Source organism: Crassostrea angulata, chromosome 10 (genome assembly GCF_025612915.1).
Source record: "Crassostrea angulata isolate pt1a10 chromosome 10, ASM2561291v2, whole genome shotgun sequence".
In the NCBI taxonomy this organism is placed as follows: Eukaryota; Metazoa; Mollusca; class Bivalvia; order Ostreida; family Ostreidae; genus Magallana; species Magallana angulata.
The window spans coordinates 41,008,604-41,025,744 of NC_069120.1; the positions used below are offsets into that span (position 1 = coordinate 41,008,604).

At 33.0% G+C, this 17,141-nt stretch overlaps 1 protein-coding gene across 2 annotated transcripts; it reads right to left on the reverse strand.

Annotated features, from left to right (window-relative positions):
* Positions 1 to 7,651: 7,651 nt before the first annotated feature.
* LOC128166508 (monocarboxylate transporter 13-like) lies at positions 7,652 to 17,116 on the reverse strand. 2 transcript variants are annotated; one of them, XM_052831715.1, is made up of 3 exons: positions 16,974 to 17,116; positions 12,506 to 14,528; positions 7,652 to 11,209 (listed from the first exon to the last, which is right to left on the reverse strand). In XM_052831715.1, exons 2-3 carry the CDS (start codon positions 14,346 to 14,348, stop codon positions 10,989 to 10,991), a joined length of 2,064 nt encoding a protein of 687 aa, XP_052687675.1. In that variant the 5' UTR covers positions 14,349 to 14,528; positions 16,974 to 17,116; the 3' UTR covers positions 7,652 to 10,988. The 2 variants fall into 2 exon arrangements, with proteins under 2 accessions (XP_052687675.1, XP_052687676.1); XM_052831716.1 differs by lacking the exon at positions 16,974 to 17,116 and adding an exon at positions 14,639 to 14,880.
* Between the last annotated feature and the right edge of the window lie 25 nt (positions 17,117 to 17,141).

Here is a 17,141-nt window from a genome sequence, read left to right on the forward strand (position 1 = left end):
AATAATTTGAAAATTCACAGGGTTTAATCATTTTTATTTAGTAAATCAAGAAGCCAATGATCAACCTATATATTTTATTAGATATTGAAAATGGTTGTTATACATGTGCCGGTATATTTATTCCAGTACAGTGAAGATTGAATTGTCCATAAAGTCATCTTCGAGCTGCCCCATTGACCGTTATTCAATTATTAAGCACATCGTGTAGCAAGAAAATTCACTTTGAGAAATTCATTGTTTTATCAATGTTTAATTTATTTTAATTCCGCTTCAGATCGCATAATTCTTCAGTGTTACGAGGAAGAGAAGTTCAATAAAATGACCAAAATAATTGCGTCACGTTAAAATGTGATTCCATTGTTTGGTTGGTTTTCTCTCTTCTCGCTTCAATATTGGTTTCTAAATTGTAGCAAAAGTGATAAGAAAATGACAACCTTTTTCATTGAAAACTGAATTCATTTGTTATTCATACATGTACATGTACGTCCATTCCTTCCCTGAACGTTTGAATTCCAAATATGACGTACCTTTGACGTAAAAATGGTGGACATCGTCGGAAACCGGCCTCGGTCGATTACGCGTCGTTCCTCTCTCCGTGATAGATGGATGGTCTGTAACAGAGGAGACTTCCTGAAACCAAGACCATAAACTGGAAACTACAGTTTATGGAGTTATTCCTCTTAATTTGTCGAAAATATTGTCATGGGGACAAATAGTGCAATTTTAAGTGCAAAAAGATCAAACTAAATGCGCCATAAGTTAGGGGGATGAACACTGACTCCGTTTTCTTTTTTTACTTCTTTGTTTTATTTGTTTAATAAAAATGTTTTATTAAAGAATTGTAAGCTTGTATCATTTTCAAAATTAAGTATGATTCATGTGGGTTATGAAGGTAGCGATCATTGGAGAAAATTTTTTACATAACTCGGTAATTTGGGTTATGTATTTTTTGCTGAAAAAACTTTGCGGGGTATGTGTTTTTTTCTGCAATGAATCACCACAGAAATTATTGTTGAAATATCATTTTGAAATATATATTAACTATCTATTTATGTCGTTTGATTTTTAAAATCTGTATCATTTCATATATAATGCGAAATTCTAAAAGATGTAAATTAAGGTTATACCATTGGTTTCTGTCTTGAAACTCTTGTTTCGCTTCCGCAAAATAATAGCTCTGTTGCATGTCTCCATTCCTTTTGTTACTGTACTAATCCTCTCAATTTGGTCCAGTGTGGGCATTTGTAGGCAATGTTTGTTGCAACAGGTTATAAAAAAATTAACTAGTACAAGTATAATCGGATAATTCTATTACTAGTAACTTGGAAGTGTGATATGCCATCAGTTTGTTTAAATAAAAAGAAACCCAGGGGTCGTTTAAAACGTTGTTAGACAGAGACTAACTGATTTTTTTAAAAATAAAATTAAAAACTCATCAAAATCTATATTTTACAAAATTATTTCCAACAGTGGCATACAGTTTCTTGTCCGAGTTCATATTATAATCTTAGAATTTTTTGATAAAGCATGCCATGGGGGTCATTGCATTGGGATTGATTATAGCATTGAATGATTCATTTTTGACGTCGTCGTGTCAATAATTGCCGTCAGGTGAGCAGACAAATTGAATAACGCGCGTTAGCGCGTTATGATAATTTGTCTGCTCACCTGACGGCAGTTATTGACACGACGACGTCAAAAATAAATCATTCAATGCTTATATTTACATTCCCTTACTGAAGAAATCAATTATTTACTTAAATAAATCTATATAAAGTGCAGATCATGGAGGGAGTGAATAAGTAACAGCAAGAACAGCTGTTTTGTAAAACCGGTTTAAACTGGTTTTCACATAGACTGTTGAGATGAGATCGACGAGCATGAAAATATAATCCATGATAAATAACTCTTGAAATGTTGCTTTTAACAACAAAATCAATTTTTTGTTGAATAATTATAAAACATGGTGTTTTGACAACATTCATGAAATACATTTTTTAACCGATAACATAGAAATCACTGTTTGAGAACTACTTATGTAAATTACTAGTAAATTCATACGCAGTGAATAGGAGTTGCATTTAGAGGCATTTAAACATCACGGAATTTAATGGAAAAACACAGTAGAATGTAAATATAGATTGTGTGACGCATTTGTATGTTATATAACCTTCGTGAAACGAACACAAAAGAAAAATGATTTCGGATTAAAGTTGAAATGTGCATATGCGGTAAAAAGCAATGCCTAGCAAAGTAAAAATCTAAAATACAGGTATATCCCTTTAAAGATTGAATGATGTTTCTTCCCAATATCTAAAACTCGAGTTATGTCATTTCTGATGCATATGCATGATTTCTTTGTTTGGTTTTGATATACATGTATATAAAGAAGAAAGGGTTCTTTTGCGATCAGACGTGATTTAGTAAAAGGCTAAGGTTATCGGAAATATTTAAACCCGTCGACACTGATTTTTTCAGGTTATGGACATAGTGATTTCAATATTTATATGAACTTCATTACAATGGTGTTACATGTATGCATCATAAAACTGGTTTGTGATTCACGAATTCGTAGACTTAACTAGCCATGGGTGATGATCCGCTCCTCTAAAAGGGTAGAGGAGCGGATCGTCATCCTTGGCTAGCGAAGACGAACCATGATAAAAAAAAATCACGCATCACCTCTGACATCAAGCTATGCGAAGGGTGACAACTCTAACTTTCTTTTTGTTGAACATTTGTATATAAATGCAAAACTTATGAGTCTTCCAGCTCAAAGTTGAAATAAATAAAAAATAAATAAATATTTGAAATCTACGGAAGCGTATTAGTGCCACTCTATATATATTTTTATTTTTTAAAATTCCAACTTTAAAGTTGGAATTTCCAACTTTAAAGTTGGAATTTCCAACTTAAATCTTGGAATTTCAAACTTAAAAGTTGGAAATTCCAATTTTAATCTTGGAATTTTCAATTGAATTTCCAACTTTAAAGTTGGAATTTCCAACTTTAAAGTTGATTTTTCCAACTTTAAAGTTGATTTTTCCAACTTTAATGTTGGAATTTCCAACTTTAATCTTGGAATTTCCAACTTAAAAGTTGGAAATTCCAACTTTAATCTTGGAATTTTCAATTGGAATTTCCAACTTTAAAGTTGATTTTTCCAACTTTAAAGTTGGAATTTCCAACTTTAAAGTTGGAATTTCCAACTTTAATCTTGGGATTCAATTCAACATATTTATTAATTGTTCAAGATTATCATGCACATACTACCGTATATGTATGTGTTAACTGAAAATTCTTTGTTGAAAATTGCGGAATAGATTATTGTTTACATATAATTACTTTCCTTAATGTTTTTCAGTACTATGCTTCATTATGCTTAATCCTTTTAATTCTTTTCTTTATTGAAGATTTTTAAAATTTATTTTATATGTGTATGATACAATCAAGCAACCTTTTATACACATATATATATATTGATTATGACATAACGGTAGTTATTGTTTTCATGGAATTCAAAAAATAAATTTGAAATTATAATTATGACATGTTCTATTAATTCCAGTGAGTTCGAGTTGTTGTATTATTATATTGATTTCTTCTTGAAAGCAAATGAGCTCCCCCATTCTTTTTATGAGTAAAGCCTAATTTACATGGAACAAAAAATCATAGTATATATCTATCTATCTATATATATAAATATAATAAAAATCAACTTTAAAGTTGATTTTTTCAACTTTAAAGTTCGAAATTCCAACTTTAAAGTTGGAAAAATAAACTTTAAAGTGGGAAATTCCAAGATTAAAGTTGGAAATTTCAAGATTAAAGTTAACTTTAAAGTTGGAAATTCCAACTTTAAAGTTGGAAATTCCAACTTTAAAGTTGGAAATTATAAGATTAAAGTTGGAATTTCCAACTTTAAAGTTGGAAAAATCAACTTTTAAGTTGGAAATTCCAAGATTAAAGTTGGAATTTTAAAGAAAAAAACCAAAACAAAGTGGCACTAATACGCTTCCGTAGAAATCTAATAAATTTGATGCAAAAGTCCTATTGTGCTTTGAAGAAAGTAAATACCGACATGTTTTGGGATTTTTTGTGTGAAACCTTCATAAATTTCATGCACGCAATGTTTGGAAAATATAAATTTTCTTTAAAGCGATGAAAAGGATATGATTCTACCAGCGTTTTCTAGTTTTAAAAAACTCTGCATTTAAGGTGGCTCTATACACCACTTTTTGATGACGCAGTACGCATAAAAGTAAATCTGGAAGCAGGTAATTCCGGTACTGGCTAATTTAAAATGAGGCGAAATGTATGGGGACCGCTCTTTTGAAAAAATTTGTTAAATGAATAGATTTAATTAATTTGATAATTGGAAAAGTAATTACTTACAAGTAATGTGGTATGTGATACCGTCAAGTTGTGTGGTATTATTTATCGAAATAAACAGAATTACTTACAAGTAATGTGGTATGTGATACCGTCAAGTTGTGTGGTATTATTTATCGAAATAAACAATAAAATCAAGTGTAATTTTTTAGATAGTTTCTTTCCCATTTCGTACATGTACATGTTGCACGATAGCGCAGTGGTTTCGTGGCTACCCTACAAACCTGTAGGTCATGAGTTCGATTCCCGTTGAGAACAATAATTTTTTTAACTTTCCAAAATTTTCTAAAACGTATTTTTTATTTGAATACAGTGAAAGAAAATTCTAAACAGGTGAACATATTGCGATTATGATATACTTTAATGCACATTAATATCGACACCTTAAGGGGATGGGAGGGTTGCTTTGAATTTCTCTAAGGTTGGGATACATAAATCCTATTAGGCTAGTCAATTTTCCCCTTTATTTATTTGACTTAGTTTTGCATTAAAGCGAATATATTCACATATACAGGCCTATAATGAAGTATGTATGTATTTATCATTCCATCGTGATATTTAGGAAATTTTCTTCAACTCAGAAATGAAAAGTCCCCAAGGTGTTTGGGCCTTGGGACTTAGGAACGATAACCCTTACCTGAGGAACTTTCATACCAAATAAAATTTAAAATATTTTTTTTTGTTTATTTGCAATGATTTTCATTCAATTTTTTATGTTACATTTATAAAAAAACATTTTCTTATAACATTAATCAACTTTTTCAAATGATTTGTCAACAGAGTAAGAAAATATGAAAAATTATGTTTTGGGGAAATACTAAAAAGTGTTATAAATTTTTTTATGTGTCCGAAGGAAATATCCATCATATGACAAAAAAACTTCTCTCAATTTGTTAATAGCTGTCTTTTTAAAAAATATTTTACAAAAACACGAAAAAACATTAAAAAATTCTTTAAAAATACTTATAGTATCCCTTTCATCATTTTAATATTTGATAACTATATGTTTTGTGGTCTTCTATTGAAAATTGGAATAAACTGTGGGTGTATAGAGCCACCTTAATCATATAAATATACTTCACTGGGTAGGGTAGAAATTGGGTTTTCTAGTTTGTAAATTAAAAGAAAGGAAAAGCCCTGTAAATGAGTGTGTAACTACTTCACTAACACCCCTGCACAACTGAACATCCCTTTTAAAACTATGCATATGAATAATATTACGCGAAAGTAGATTTAAAATTAACATGGGCTAAAGAGGAATAACTCAACTTGACTTTCTACAACTTAATCGCCGTTTTCTGGATGACGTTTTACCTTTACGGAAACAAACATTCACCAAAGAATGGCCTACCTACATGCATTCATTTACATGTATCTAGGTAACAGGTGTCTAAGATACATCATAACTGGCCTCTAAAAATGCTGGCTTAAGTTTTGCATGGGGAGGGGGGGGGGGGTCACACTGACATCCCTACATCGAGATTTCACATAATCTACGTATTTGAATATCTGGCCCAAGAGTTGTCATTTTCACAGGGAAACACTTTAAAGTTAAAACAATCTATACGGGCACATAACTAGGTTTACGTGTTTAAACAAATAATGGTGAACTTCATGTGCACATAAGCCACAGGTATCTGATGTCCTTGAGTTCTACGTCCTATATTCAGGTAATATATGCATTCATATAGCCATGAAGTGTTGCCCCGATCCCAGTCATGTTTATTTTGCCTGCATTTTCATTGAAAGTTGTCCAGCCACAATTAAATACAACTCGAGATTCGAGTGTTTAAGGAGAACAAATAGTGACAGTTTTAAATATAATCTTTATTTTGAACTGAAATTTTTCTGTTGGATATATGCTTGCAAACAGAAACATGTGTACATGCAAGAAAGAAATGAATATATTTTTGCAGTGCAAAGATATTTGAATACGTAATGACGTTCTGATGTTGATAAATGTTGAATGCAAAAAAATCATTATTTTATTTTATTGATTTTTAGAATGCACACATTGCTTCTAAAATTTAAAATTCAGTAATCTAAAAAGAATATACGCTCTAGGGTATTTCACATGGATTCTTTTTGTATTTGTTCTGAGAAAATTGATAAAAGGATTTACTAGCAAAAAGACACTAGCTTAATAATTTTGAATTTGCTGTCATAAATATATAAATATTCGATTTAGACACTAGCTTAATAATTTTGAATTTGCTGTCATAAATATATAAATATTCTATCAAAGACAACCAAAAGATTCATTTGGACGGTTCTTATTTTATCTAATAATTTTTATGTAACTGATAAAGGATTCCCACCCACCCCCACATCCCCTAAAAAAATAACATAATAATGAATTTAGGTGAAGCTGTCATCTTGAATTAGAATTTAATATTGATACAATACAGAAATGAATTTTTACGAATAATTTTCATGAAATGTTCGAATGTTAATTGGGTCTCAAAATATTATATCTGATGTAAAGTGGGTCATCGCTCCAAACTTTTGATGTCTAATATTGGTTCTTTTTCATTCACACTTTATAAAAACATTTTCACAAAAATATGGAGGTCAGGTCCTCTTTATAAAATAATCGGTGGCTAACACTTGTGTTTTCTTAAAAATTGTAAAGCAGAGGTTGTCTGATCTTTATATACAGGAAAGATACGCATTTTTCGAGTCATCCTCTAAAAGTTTATTGTACAAGTATCTGCCTGACATTTTTTTCTTACAATTTTATTTGTGTAAAAATATTCTGGAAAACCTTGTTGTCCTTTTAACAAAATATATGATTCATTATATTAACTAATATATTAGTATTCCATTTATCTTATCCATTCTACTAAAGACATATTGGCTGCATAATTCATCCACATTCTTTGATATATATTATCGCTCAGAAATGGACATGCAAAGTTTTTCATCGATCGAATTGCAATGTTTTCGAATGTATAGAAAGCAAAATATAAACGGGCAAATCGGACATGGCTCATCTAATTGACAGACATTGATTTCACATTAAGTTTACAAAAAGAGAAAGTGTGCTTTTGTTTATGTATAGCAAATATAACTGCCCTTTACGTAAACATTGATGTTCGGTGGACAATTTTAAAATGTAAATAGATTCAGTGATTTTATTACGCCCTCTATGGTAAAAATTTTGCTTCAAGGAACAAAAAGGTCAAAATTTAAATTTTTCATTGAATTTACACATTTTTTCGATTAAAAAATTTCTTTCGGAGAAAAAACGATTCAGAAATATCATTGGTAAAATTTTAATTCCACAATTGTATAACAACAGCAAACATCAGTAACAGTAATTTGAATATCATAACAATTATATCCGTCTAACTCTTTGTTAGGGTTAACAAACCATTACAATAAAAGTACATATAGACATCGGAGACAGAAAATCAAAATCATGCAATACCATCAATGTAACAGAAAGAACGAAAGACAACTCTTCCTTCGCTTGACAGTGGAATGTACAACATCGTAGAATGGGGTTAATTAAAAAAAATAATCATACATTAAAAATACGTATCTATGTAAAGAAGTTATTGGCTGCACCAATTCTTTAGTTATGCAAATAAAAAACATTGATGGCAAATTATACACAATGCAAGCCTGCTATGTAAACTTCAATCCAAAGATTTATAACGGCAATATACACGTTTTCTTTTATAACCTCGTCAACCTAAATAAACGCATACTATGTCAAGGCGATGGAAAGCTAAAGATTGGGGGAGGGCTCGACTTTTTGCCTGGGTATCTATCCTCTCTTATTTTTCATTTTTTTTTAAAAAATTGTATATATAATTGAAGCCGTGATCCTATTCCTCTACTTAAAAAAGACTTTTTGGACCCCCCCCCAAAAAAAGGACTTTTTGGACCCCCCCCCCCCCCAAAAAAAAAAAAAAAAATCTGCCTGCCTGCAGTAGGTAATTAGACAACAAAACCAAACAAAATGCACCCACAGAAAAAAAAATTACACGAGCTAACCGACTAGCTGAGGACCAGGAGAGGCGCCCTGGGTGCCATAAATACCCAGCAGCTACAGACGGAACAATTTATAATGACCACTTCACCTTGAACAGCCCTAGATCTTCTGGAGGTGAAGATAAGAAGGGCCAACCGTCGGTTGTACACCGTCCTTAATTATTTATAAAAACTTGAACAAAACATGTTCAAATTCTGTCCTAATTAAAAAAATCATTTGTTAGTCAAATTTGGGCTTTTCTTTAAGTTTGAATCTCTTCCTGAAAATATATGTCAATAACCTGTCTCTAGGAAAAATTTTGACTAAATACATAAAGTCTATATGATGCATTCTTTCCTTACTAAGCTCAAATGAGATTACCTAGTCCTCAAGGTTTAACTCATAACATTGTAACTAACGATCAATATATGTAATTTTTTCATATTAAATACAGTAGCAGATATCATTAAGGAACAATATGTATCTCCCACACTTTAATTAACACATCAACAAGAATTAAAATATGAACATGATGTACGTTTCATAAATATGGTCATTTAAAGCTATATACATGTACATTCAAAATAAGCTTCAACCTAGCTACACGGAAATTAACAAATATAAAAATCAATCATCATTGATTAATATAAAGAACAATGCACAATGCAACATAACAGCAGGTGAGGCCAGACTATTCAACCCCCCCCCCCCCCCCATTATGCTGAAATATTTGTCTGGAAAACATGCATCAATATTTGATCACATTAAAACTCGGAAGTTAAAGTTCAGTAGTATGTTCAATTTTCATTCACTATACAGAGGAATTAATTAACTGCATTTATCCAGTATGTATACTTTATATATACATGTATTACCAGTAATTTGTGTAGTGTGTACCATGCATGATGCATATTTTGATATTTTATTTTCTCTCTTGCTAGATTCCAATCAAGCCAATAACAGTTGGCATACTTTCAAGTTCAGATCATAATTCATAATGCACAATGGGACACACCGAGTCTGTTGGCTACACGATCCAAATTCCTGTTATATAATATAATATAATTATAAAAGATCCCCTTCTTATTGTAGGAAAATCTTCACATTCAACCAGAGAGAGATCTATGGAGCATCATCGATATATTCTTGAATCTTGATCCTTTGACTGTATAGATGCTCCCCAAGAAATCAATAAACAGTGTTCAATCATTTACATTAAATGCTTACAGTGGCTATAGAGCAAGATTCAATTACAATATATTAGAAAGTGATTCTGCCAACACAGCATTGGCAAAAACAAAGACAGTACATCGTTTGATCACAGCGATGTTATCAAACTGCCAAATTCTTCAGAATGCACCAAACATTGCAGTGCAAGTTGCAGATTTTTTCTTCTAGTGAGAAACATATGGTTTTAATTGTAATTAACCTAGATAAATGGCGGCCTGGCTTTTTGCCAAAAAAAATAAAAATTCCCCACTTGTTATGATTCTCATCCATATAAAATAAAGAAAAACAACAAAATCATAAAACATGCATTAAGACCATTGGTATGATGAGTGTTAACCATTAGAGATTGTGTAAAAGCAGCACTTTGTATAAAAAAAAAACTTAATGTAAAATGCAGGAAACTGAATTTATAATAAGATTTTTCAACACAGCTACTAATGGTAGTATATACATGTATACTTTTTTTCTAATCAAGGGTTTCAACAAGACATAACAGTGTACATGCGCTACTGTGTGAAATGATGGGCACAGCACATTTCCTGTGTGATAAATGGGAAGTTACAGGGTAGATCAGTTTAAAAATAACCTGCATCTTCTGAAGTAGTGTCTTCTATCTTGCACCACTTACAATTCCAGCATTGTACTTGAGAACTTATTATCAAGATGAGTCCTACATACAAAATTTCTACTTTAAGTGGCGAGTCATATGAAATGAGGATACAAAGTACTTAAATGATGAGTATGGGAGATTTATAAAATATATATAAACAAATTCAATAAATAATAAATGTACTGACAAGAGGTCAGCTAACTCGTAATTCAGATCTGTAAGGTACATGGTACATGTACTAGTGGGGACTTTGTATCTCAAAACAATAAATAATCAACTGAGCTGTAGCATTTCAGGATAAAAATACATATTATGCACTGCAGTGCAGCATTTTGTTGCAACTGCAGTCAGCAAACAACGACAAAAATTCAAGGATTACCTACTGGTATTCATATCTAAGTAACGTAAATACAGATGTTACCATTATAGTTAAGATCAAAATATCTTCCATATTTCAATAACAAAACTCAAGTAACAAAATAAATTTACATTCATTAACAAGTTGACTTATTCAAGCTCAAATAACATTTCTTTTTTCTTGAAAAGGTATAAATTAAGAAAGGCCATAAATGTAAAAGAAAAAAAAGAAATCAATATTAAATAATATAAGCAAGGCCAACATGAAAATTCTTCAAATTATACACATGTATATGGATAAGCAGTTGCCAAAGATAAATATTAAAACACAACATTTACAATTTAATAATAAAGTTAAAAAATTCAAAAAGGATATCTCTTCACAGGTATGTGGTAAGACTTCCAGACATAGTCACCAATTCACACCGACGTTTCAGTCAGATTTTTCCGACATTCTGGATCCTCCATCAAGATCTCTCGCTCTTTTGGAGCCCTATTGCTGACCACCTTCTTTCCAGTAAATAGTGACAGGAGGCATTTTCCCATGGGCACAAAGAGCAACAGCAGACCAGAAAATGCCATGAAGATGCCGCCGGCCAGAAAGGTGTGGTCATAGGAGCCAGACATGTCATACAATAACCCTGATTAAAGGTAAAAACAATCTGAATGTCCTACCAATAAACAAATTTTTATCATAGCCTCGACCCAACCCCCCACCCCCACCCACCCCCCCCCAAAAAAATCCATTATCTTGAGTTTCCTGGCCAAAAATTTTAAAATGTGGTAGGGGAGTTTCCCCAGATTAAAAATTTTAAAATGTGGTAGGCCATTTTTCTGCTCTTCACTGTGTCATATGGCTACGTGTTATAGAAGTGAAATACTTTTGATATAAAGGAATAAACAAAATTACAATCAATCATTTGTGAACTTTAAATTTAAAAATTGACCTAATTTTTCTCTTCAATATTGCAATAAGATTATTCAATATTAAATATGCCAGCATTTAACTAATGCAACATGCCTACAAAACTAAAAATTTGGGGGATTTTTTTCTATTATTTACACCGGGTATAATAAAATTAGAAGTAAATATATATTAAGTGCTTGAAAATATCACTGAATACAATGACTTGGATTATTTTCAGACAAAAAAAATCAAACTTAACAAGGTATTTTTCTCTGAAAATGTCAAAGCTGTTTCAAATTTGTGGTTTTTGTAAAAAAGCACACTATTATCAAGGTATCCAGATCGTAATCCTGTAACGCCTGGTATGTTTAAAGACAGTTTATCGAGGACAAGACATATCAAGTTTTCTAGGATGAGTAAATTCTATAAATTGGAAAATCAACACGCAATTACTATTCTACAAAAGGAAGATAGGTATATTACCATTAGCAACTAAAAAAAAAACTTCACTTATGACTTTTTATTAGAGTTCAGAACATGGATTTAAATGCACTTCGTAAGTTTTTTATTAAATACAATGTATTTCTCATACTTCCAGATTTAAAGCACAAAACTATGAACTACAATTCCTTTCATTTTGCTTTAATCTAGCTTGCAAAACTTTTTAACCAATCGATATAAAAGGTCAATCTAAAATTCCTTTGAAAGTCTACAGAGAGTGGTAAATCAATAAAATTTCTAAACATCAGTGCAATTACAAGATCTTAAAAAGATTATTAAAAATACATACACAAAAACTGCATTAATTTAAATATTTTAACACAGAAAATTTTAAGTGTGCTTCTAGGGGAAGGAAATCAACACAGCAACTCAGAAAGTATCTGTAGAACCTCAAATATGCTTCCAGGGGTAGGAATTTAACATGTAGAGCCACAAATGTGCATCCAGGGGGAGGAAATAAATATTAGAAGGACTGCTACACATAGATACATGTAGAATCTTTGTTACAGAAAGCAAATTACTGACTTACCACCAACAGGGGGTCCTATGATATTGGCCACGCCTTGCATCATCATAGTCAGTCCGTAGGAGTTGGTCAGCTTGTCGATTCCCACAATTTCCACCAGGATCACCGTACTCAATGCATAGTTGGCACTGATGAAGAATCCAAACAGCCCCGCCAAGATACACAGTGGAATGAAAGACATAAACCAGGGAACAACCATGATGGCCAGCCCTGAGAGGATGATGGACACACCGTAGAGTACCGTCAGATCTATGTTCTTGTCGCCGATGAACCCGTAAATAATCTGTCCGAAAGTGTTCACAATTCCAAGAGTGGAAATGATGAAGGCTGGGTTCTCTATTCCATCTTCTTTTGCAATGTCGTTCAGAAATACGTACGGAACATCATACCAGAAATACAGGATGAAGTTGGACATCACAAACAGGAGAAAAGATGGAGTCTTTAAGATCTTCAAATCAAACATCATCTTGAACATTTTCTTGATGTGTCTGGATAGCCTCAAGAGTCTGGGCACGTAGCAATAGTCATCATCTTCATCGTCTGAGCTGTCATCCAGCACCTCTAGGTGCAGCTCTGGACAGCTCTTGGATCGGATTTGTGGAGTCGATGTAAATCGGGTCAAACTTCTTCTATAGAAAAGGTCTTTCCTGTACAGTGGATAATACTGCATGATTGTCTGCGGGCTTGGGTTCTTTTTTGAGATGCTCTGGCTTGGCTTCTTCTTGCTCCTTCTTTTCACTTCCTGGCCTGTGATGTTTCCCTCTTCATCTGCAAAGACAACATGGTCATCGCTTGTGACCATTAGCTTGTTGCTGGGCAGTATTTCTGGGCTGGATGTATTTTTTGGTTCGGTGTTTTCTGCATCCAAAGACTGAAAGTATTGCTTCAAGATATGCTGCAAATTGCTGCCATTTTTTCTTATGTCCATCAACATTTCAGGTGGAATATTTTTGGATTTCTTGATAAAAGTTGGAAGTTGTACCTGAGAATGGCTCAGCTGCTCTACGCGACTCAAGTCCTCCGTCTCGCTATCAGAATCTAACTCATCCGAGTTACTAGCATGCCGACTTCTATCATGAAGACTTGCTCTTGATATAGTCCTAGACATATTTTCAAATCTCTCCAGGTTTCTCTTCCATTCTTCCATGGGAGTAAATTCCAAGGGTCGCATCAGTGCTCCACACACAACTAAATTCAAGGTCACAGCACTGAGGATAATAAATGATCCCCTCCATCCATACTCCTCTATAAGGAACTCCAGAAATGGAGCAAAGACAAAAGTTCCGATTCCAGACCCACACACAGCCAAACCTGTGGCCATTGACCTCTTCTTCTCAAAATAATATGCAACAACAACTAATGAATTAACATACCCTATGGAGAGCCCAAATCCTGCCACAAAGCCAAAGGTGAAACAAATAAGCCCTATCGAGTCAACGAAAGCGCTGGCAAAGACCCCAACACTTGTGATTAATCCTCCCAAGATTTGGGCTTTCCTGCATCCTAATTTGGTAACGGTGGCACTGGCTATGGGTCCACACAGTAAAGGAATTCCATAGAATAGGGAAGCAATGATGGAAGTCACTCCTTTGCTCTCTTTGAAAACCTCCAACAATTCTGTGAAAAGTACACCAAACGACAACGTCAATCCATCACTGATAAAAGAAACAAGGAAAGCACTTAAGACGATCACCCAGCCATAACCCCCATCTGGAGCAGGGGGCATGGAAATGGAAGAGTCACTGGACGAGGAAGATCCTCCAGATGAGGTAGAGGAGGTGGAAGACACACTGCTTCTGGATTCATGGCGAGTTCTGGCTTCTTGATCTTGCTCCTGTGCAAGCATTTCTTACATAAAAGTTTTTCAAGATATAGGTTATTGCTGTTGAAAAATTCGGCAAGGCTGATTGAAAATATACAAGATAAGCACAGTTTAGTCATTGGTCGATGCAGATGAAGAATGCTCTGGACACAGAGAGTATAGTCCCATAAATGGCCAGCCATATGATTCCAGTGTGGGAAAACTCTGCAATAGAAATGAAAAAAATTTAATTTCAAAATGGATTCAAGAAATAGATTTCCATGGATTTTCAGGTTAATCTCATCTCTATTACAAAAGAGTACATCTAATTCTACCAGAATACAGCTATACTGATAATAGAAACATCCACTTCAGTCAGCACATTTAAATGGTTATGTGGATTAATCAGATTATAACTGTTGTTGATTCCTTACAGCACACTAACCATTTAATATCAGTTCCTCTGCTTATAATAATCAAACCCAAAATACCTCGATTATAAATTTGAAAACAAACAACCAGAACAATAATTATCTATATCCTTGTGTAGACGTGCACTAAAATTGTATAACATACTGTAAGTAACAGTGAACTGTCTCATGTTTATAAGAACTTGCATCATATACAGAATACAGTGACAGTAGATCTATGTGTATATTTCATAGAAAGAATGATTCCACTGAAGCGTTTTCAGTATATTTTGAAAAACTTACTTAATCTTCATTACAATTATAAAGTAATAAGAGCTATCAATGGTACTTTTAAATTAATGCTTTCTTTTTTTTTAAAGGTCTCATGGCTGTGCGTATACCAAAACTTCCTTTGCATAGAGTATAATAACGATATAACTACAAACTCACAGTATTAGTGATCACTTGTGCATGTAATGAAAAAAAACCTGCAGGTCTTTTTTCAAGGCAATAATGTCGTCGAACTTGATCAGACTTTTTGCTCTTGTTCACTTTATTGGTTTGGATCTTATCAAAAATTAAACACCATTGATGACCTTAAGGTTCAGACTTACCAGGGTAGCACCGGAGCCTAGCTAGCTTGTCAGCTTTAAATACACTCTGAGGTCAACACCTCCTGGATTTGTGGACATAATATGCAGACAAGTTTCCATTTCGCACTCGGAATAAGTTCAAAATTAGTTCTCTCTCCTCCCTTCCCCCACTCCTCCCCTCTCTCTCTCTTTCTCTCTCTTTCTCTTTTTCCTTTCTCAAAGATATGCGAATCAAAGTCTTTACAAAATTTAAAATGTAAAAACCCATTGTACCAGAAATATAGCTACCAGTATATCTGCTGCCATAAAATGGATGGATAACTCTTTTGATAAAAACTTTTTTTTTCAATAATTTATGTACAATTCAGTTGGCATAATAAGAATGCTTTATCATGCAATCAAAAAGTGACTTCATATAAAGACTTTGTTAATAATTATTATGATTGGCTTATTTAAAGCAAGTCTAACATGGGAAGTTAAATTTCCTTTGAATATATATTGAAAGCAACATATCTCCCAACAGTTCTCTGTGTATCTGTGTATTTCTGAAGTAGGATGATACGCCATAAATAACTTTGTTTTACCTACTTTTTAAATGCACACTAAAGATAAAAATTCTACATGAACAGTCAGTTAAAGACTAAACCTATTAAACTAAATATTATTACTCTCTCTCTCTCTCTCTCTCTCTCTCTCTCTCTCTCTCTGTGCACTGAAATAGTGAAATAACATAAATCTTCATATAATTTCTTTCTAAATCAAACATCGTACCAATAATATCCATTATAAATAAATATCAATTCAAAACACCAAAAACATGAAAAAATCATTAAAGGTTTTTTTTTTAACTTATTCATCGAAGTACTAATCCGATGTTAGATAACAACTTTGCAGGCTTCTAAATTACTATCTGTTGGTGGTTAACCATTACACGAAACCCCACAATTGAGGGTTAGATTCATATTTCATTTTAAAGTTGTGTATAACTATAAGGCCCAACTATTACCTGATTAATCTTAACCTTAAAATGATATGACCTAATTATTTCTTTGTTGTTTGTGGGGGGTTTATTCATGGAAGGAATTTTGTGTGGAAATTTGAATGGTATTCATGTCATTGTGTACAGCATCTATATCAGCAATTCTGATGAAATCTGAGTGTCTTCTGTAATTAATTAGTCATTGTTTTAGATCACCCACAAAGACATTCTGTCTTTACAAACAGCTTGAATAAAGTTAAAGTCTTTCATCCTAGACAACAGGAAGTTAAGACAAAAACAGACTATCTTCTGAGGGAAAACTCAATTTTGATCATGAGTAGCACTTGCGTGCTTCTTCAATATTCAGTACTTTTTACTGATGCTGTCTGGAGATATTACAGTACCACGTACTGCATGCATACCCCCCCCCCCCCTTCCCCCGCCCTTCACACTCATTTTTTTTTATATGTGTTTTGAAATAAGTTCCATTGTTAGTCGCACGAGTGTAGTTAATCTTACATAAAGTGATCAAACATCGCGAGAATTATCTTTTATGCTTTTTAACGAATGGCTTATCAGCTGTTTAATGTTGACAAAAAGCACGTCATTGGCAGTGTATACACAACCATTCAACCGTGCAGGTCGACAGTGCGTTTACTACCGTGTATTGAATAACGTACACACTTACCCCATGTCACCTTATAAATCGTCACATTAAACAGTAGGTTCTTGTTCTCAGAAATTTCCTATAAGTCGAAAAAATCAGCTGTAGTAAGAATGTCTTTTGTGCACAGCGTTTCAGTATATTCAGCCTCTTTGCGCAGCCTGTAACCTTTTGACCTCACGTGGAAAAATA

Excerpts from the sequence above, each read along its gene's own strand:
- LOC128166508 (XM_052831715.1), bottom strand. The coding sequence starts at position 14,348 with ATGCTTGCACAGGAGCAAGATCAAGAAGCCAGAACTCGCCATGAATCC. Across the intron at positions 11,210-12,505 it reads CATAGGACCCCCTGTTGGTG|GGTTATTGTATGACATGTCT; the intron begins GTAAGTCAGTAA and ends ACCTTTAATCAG.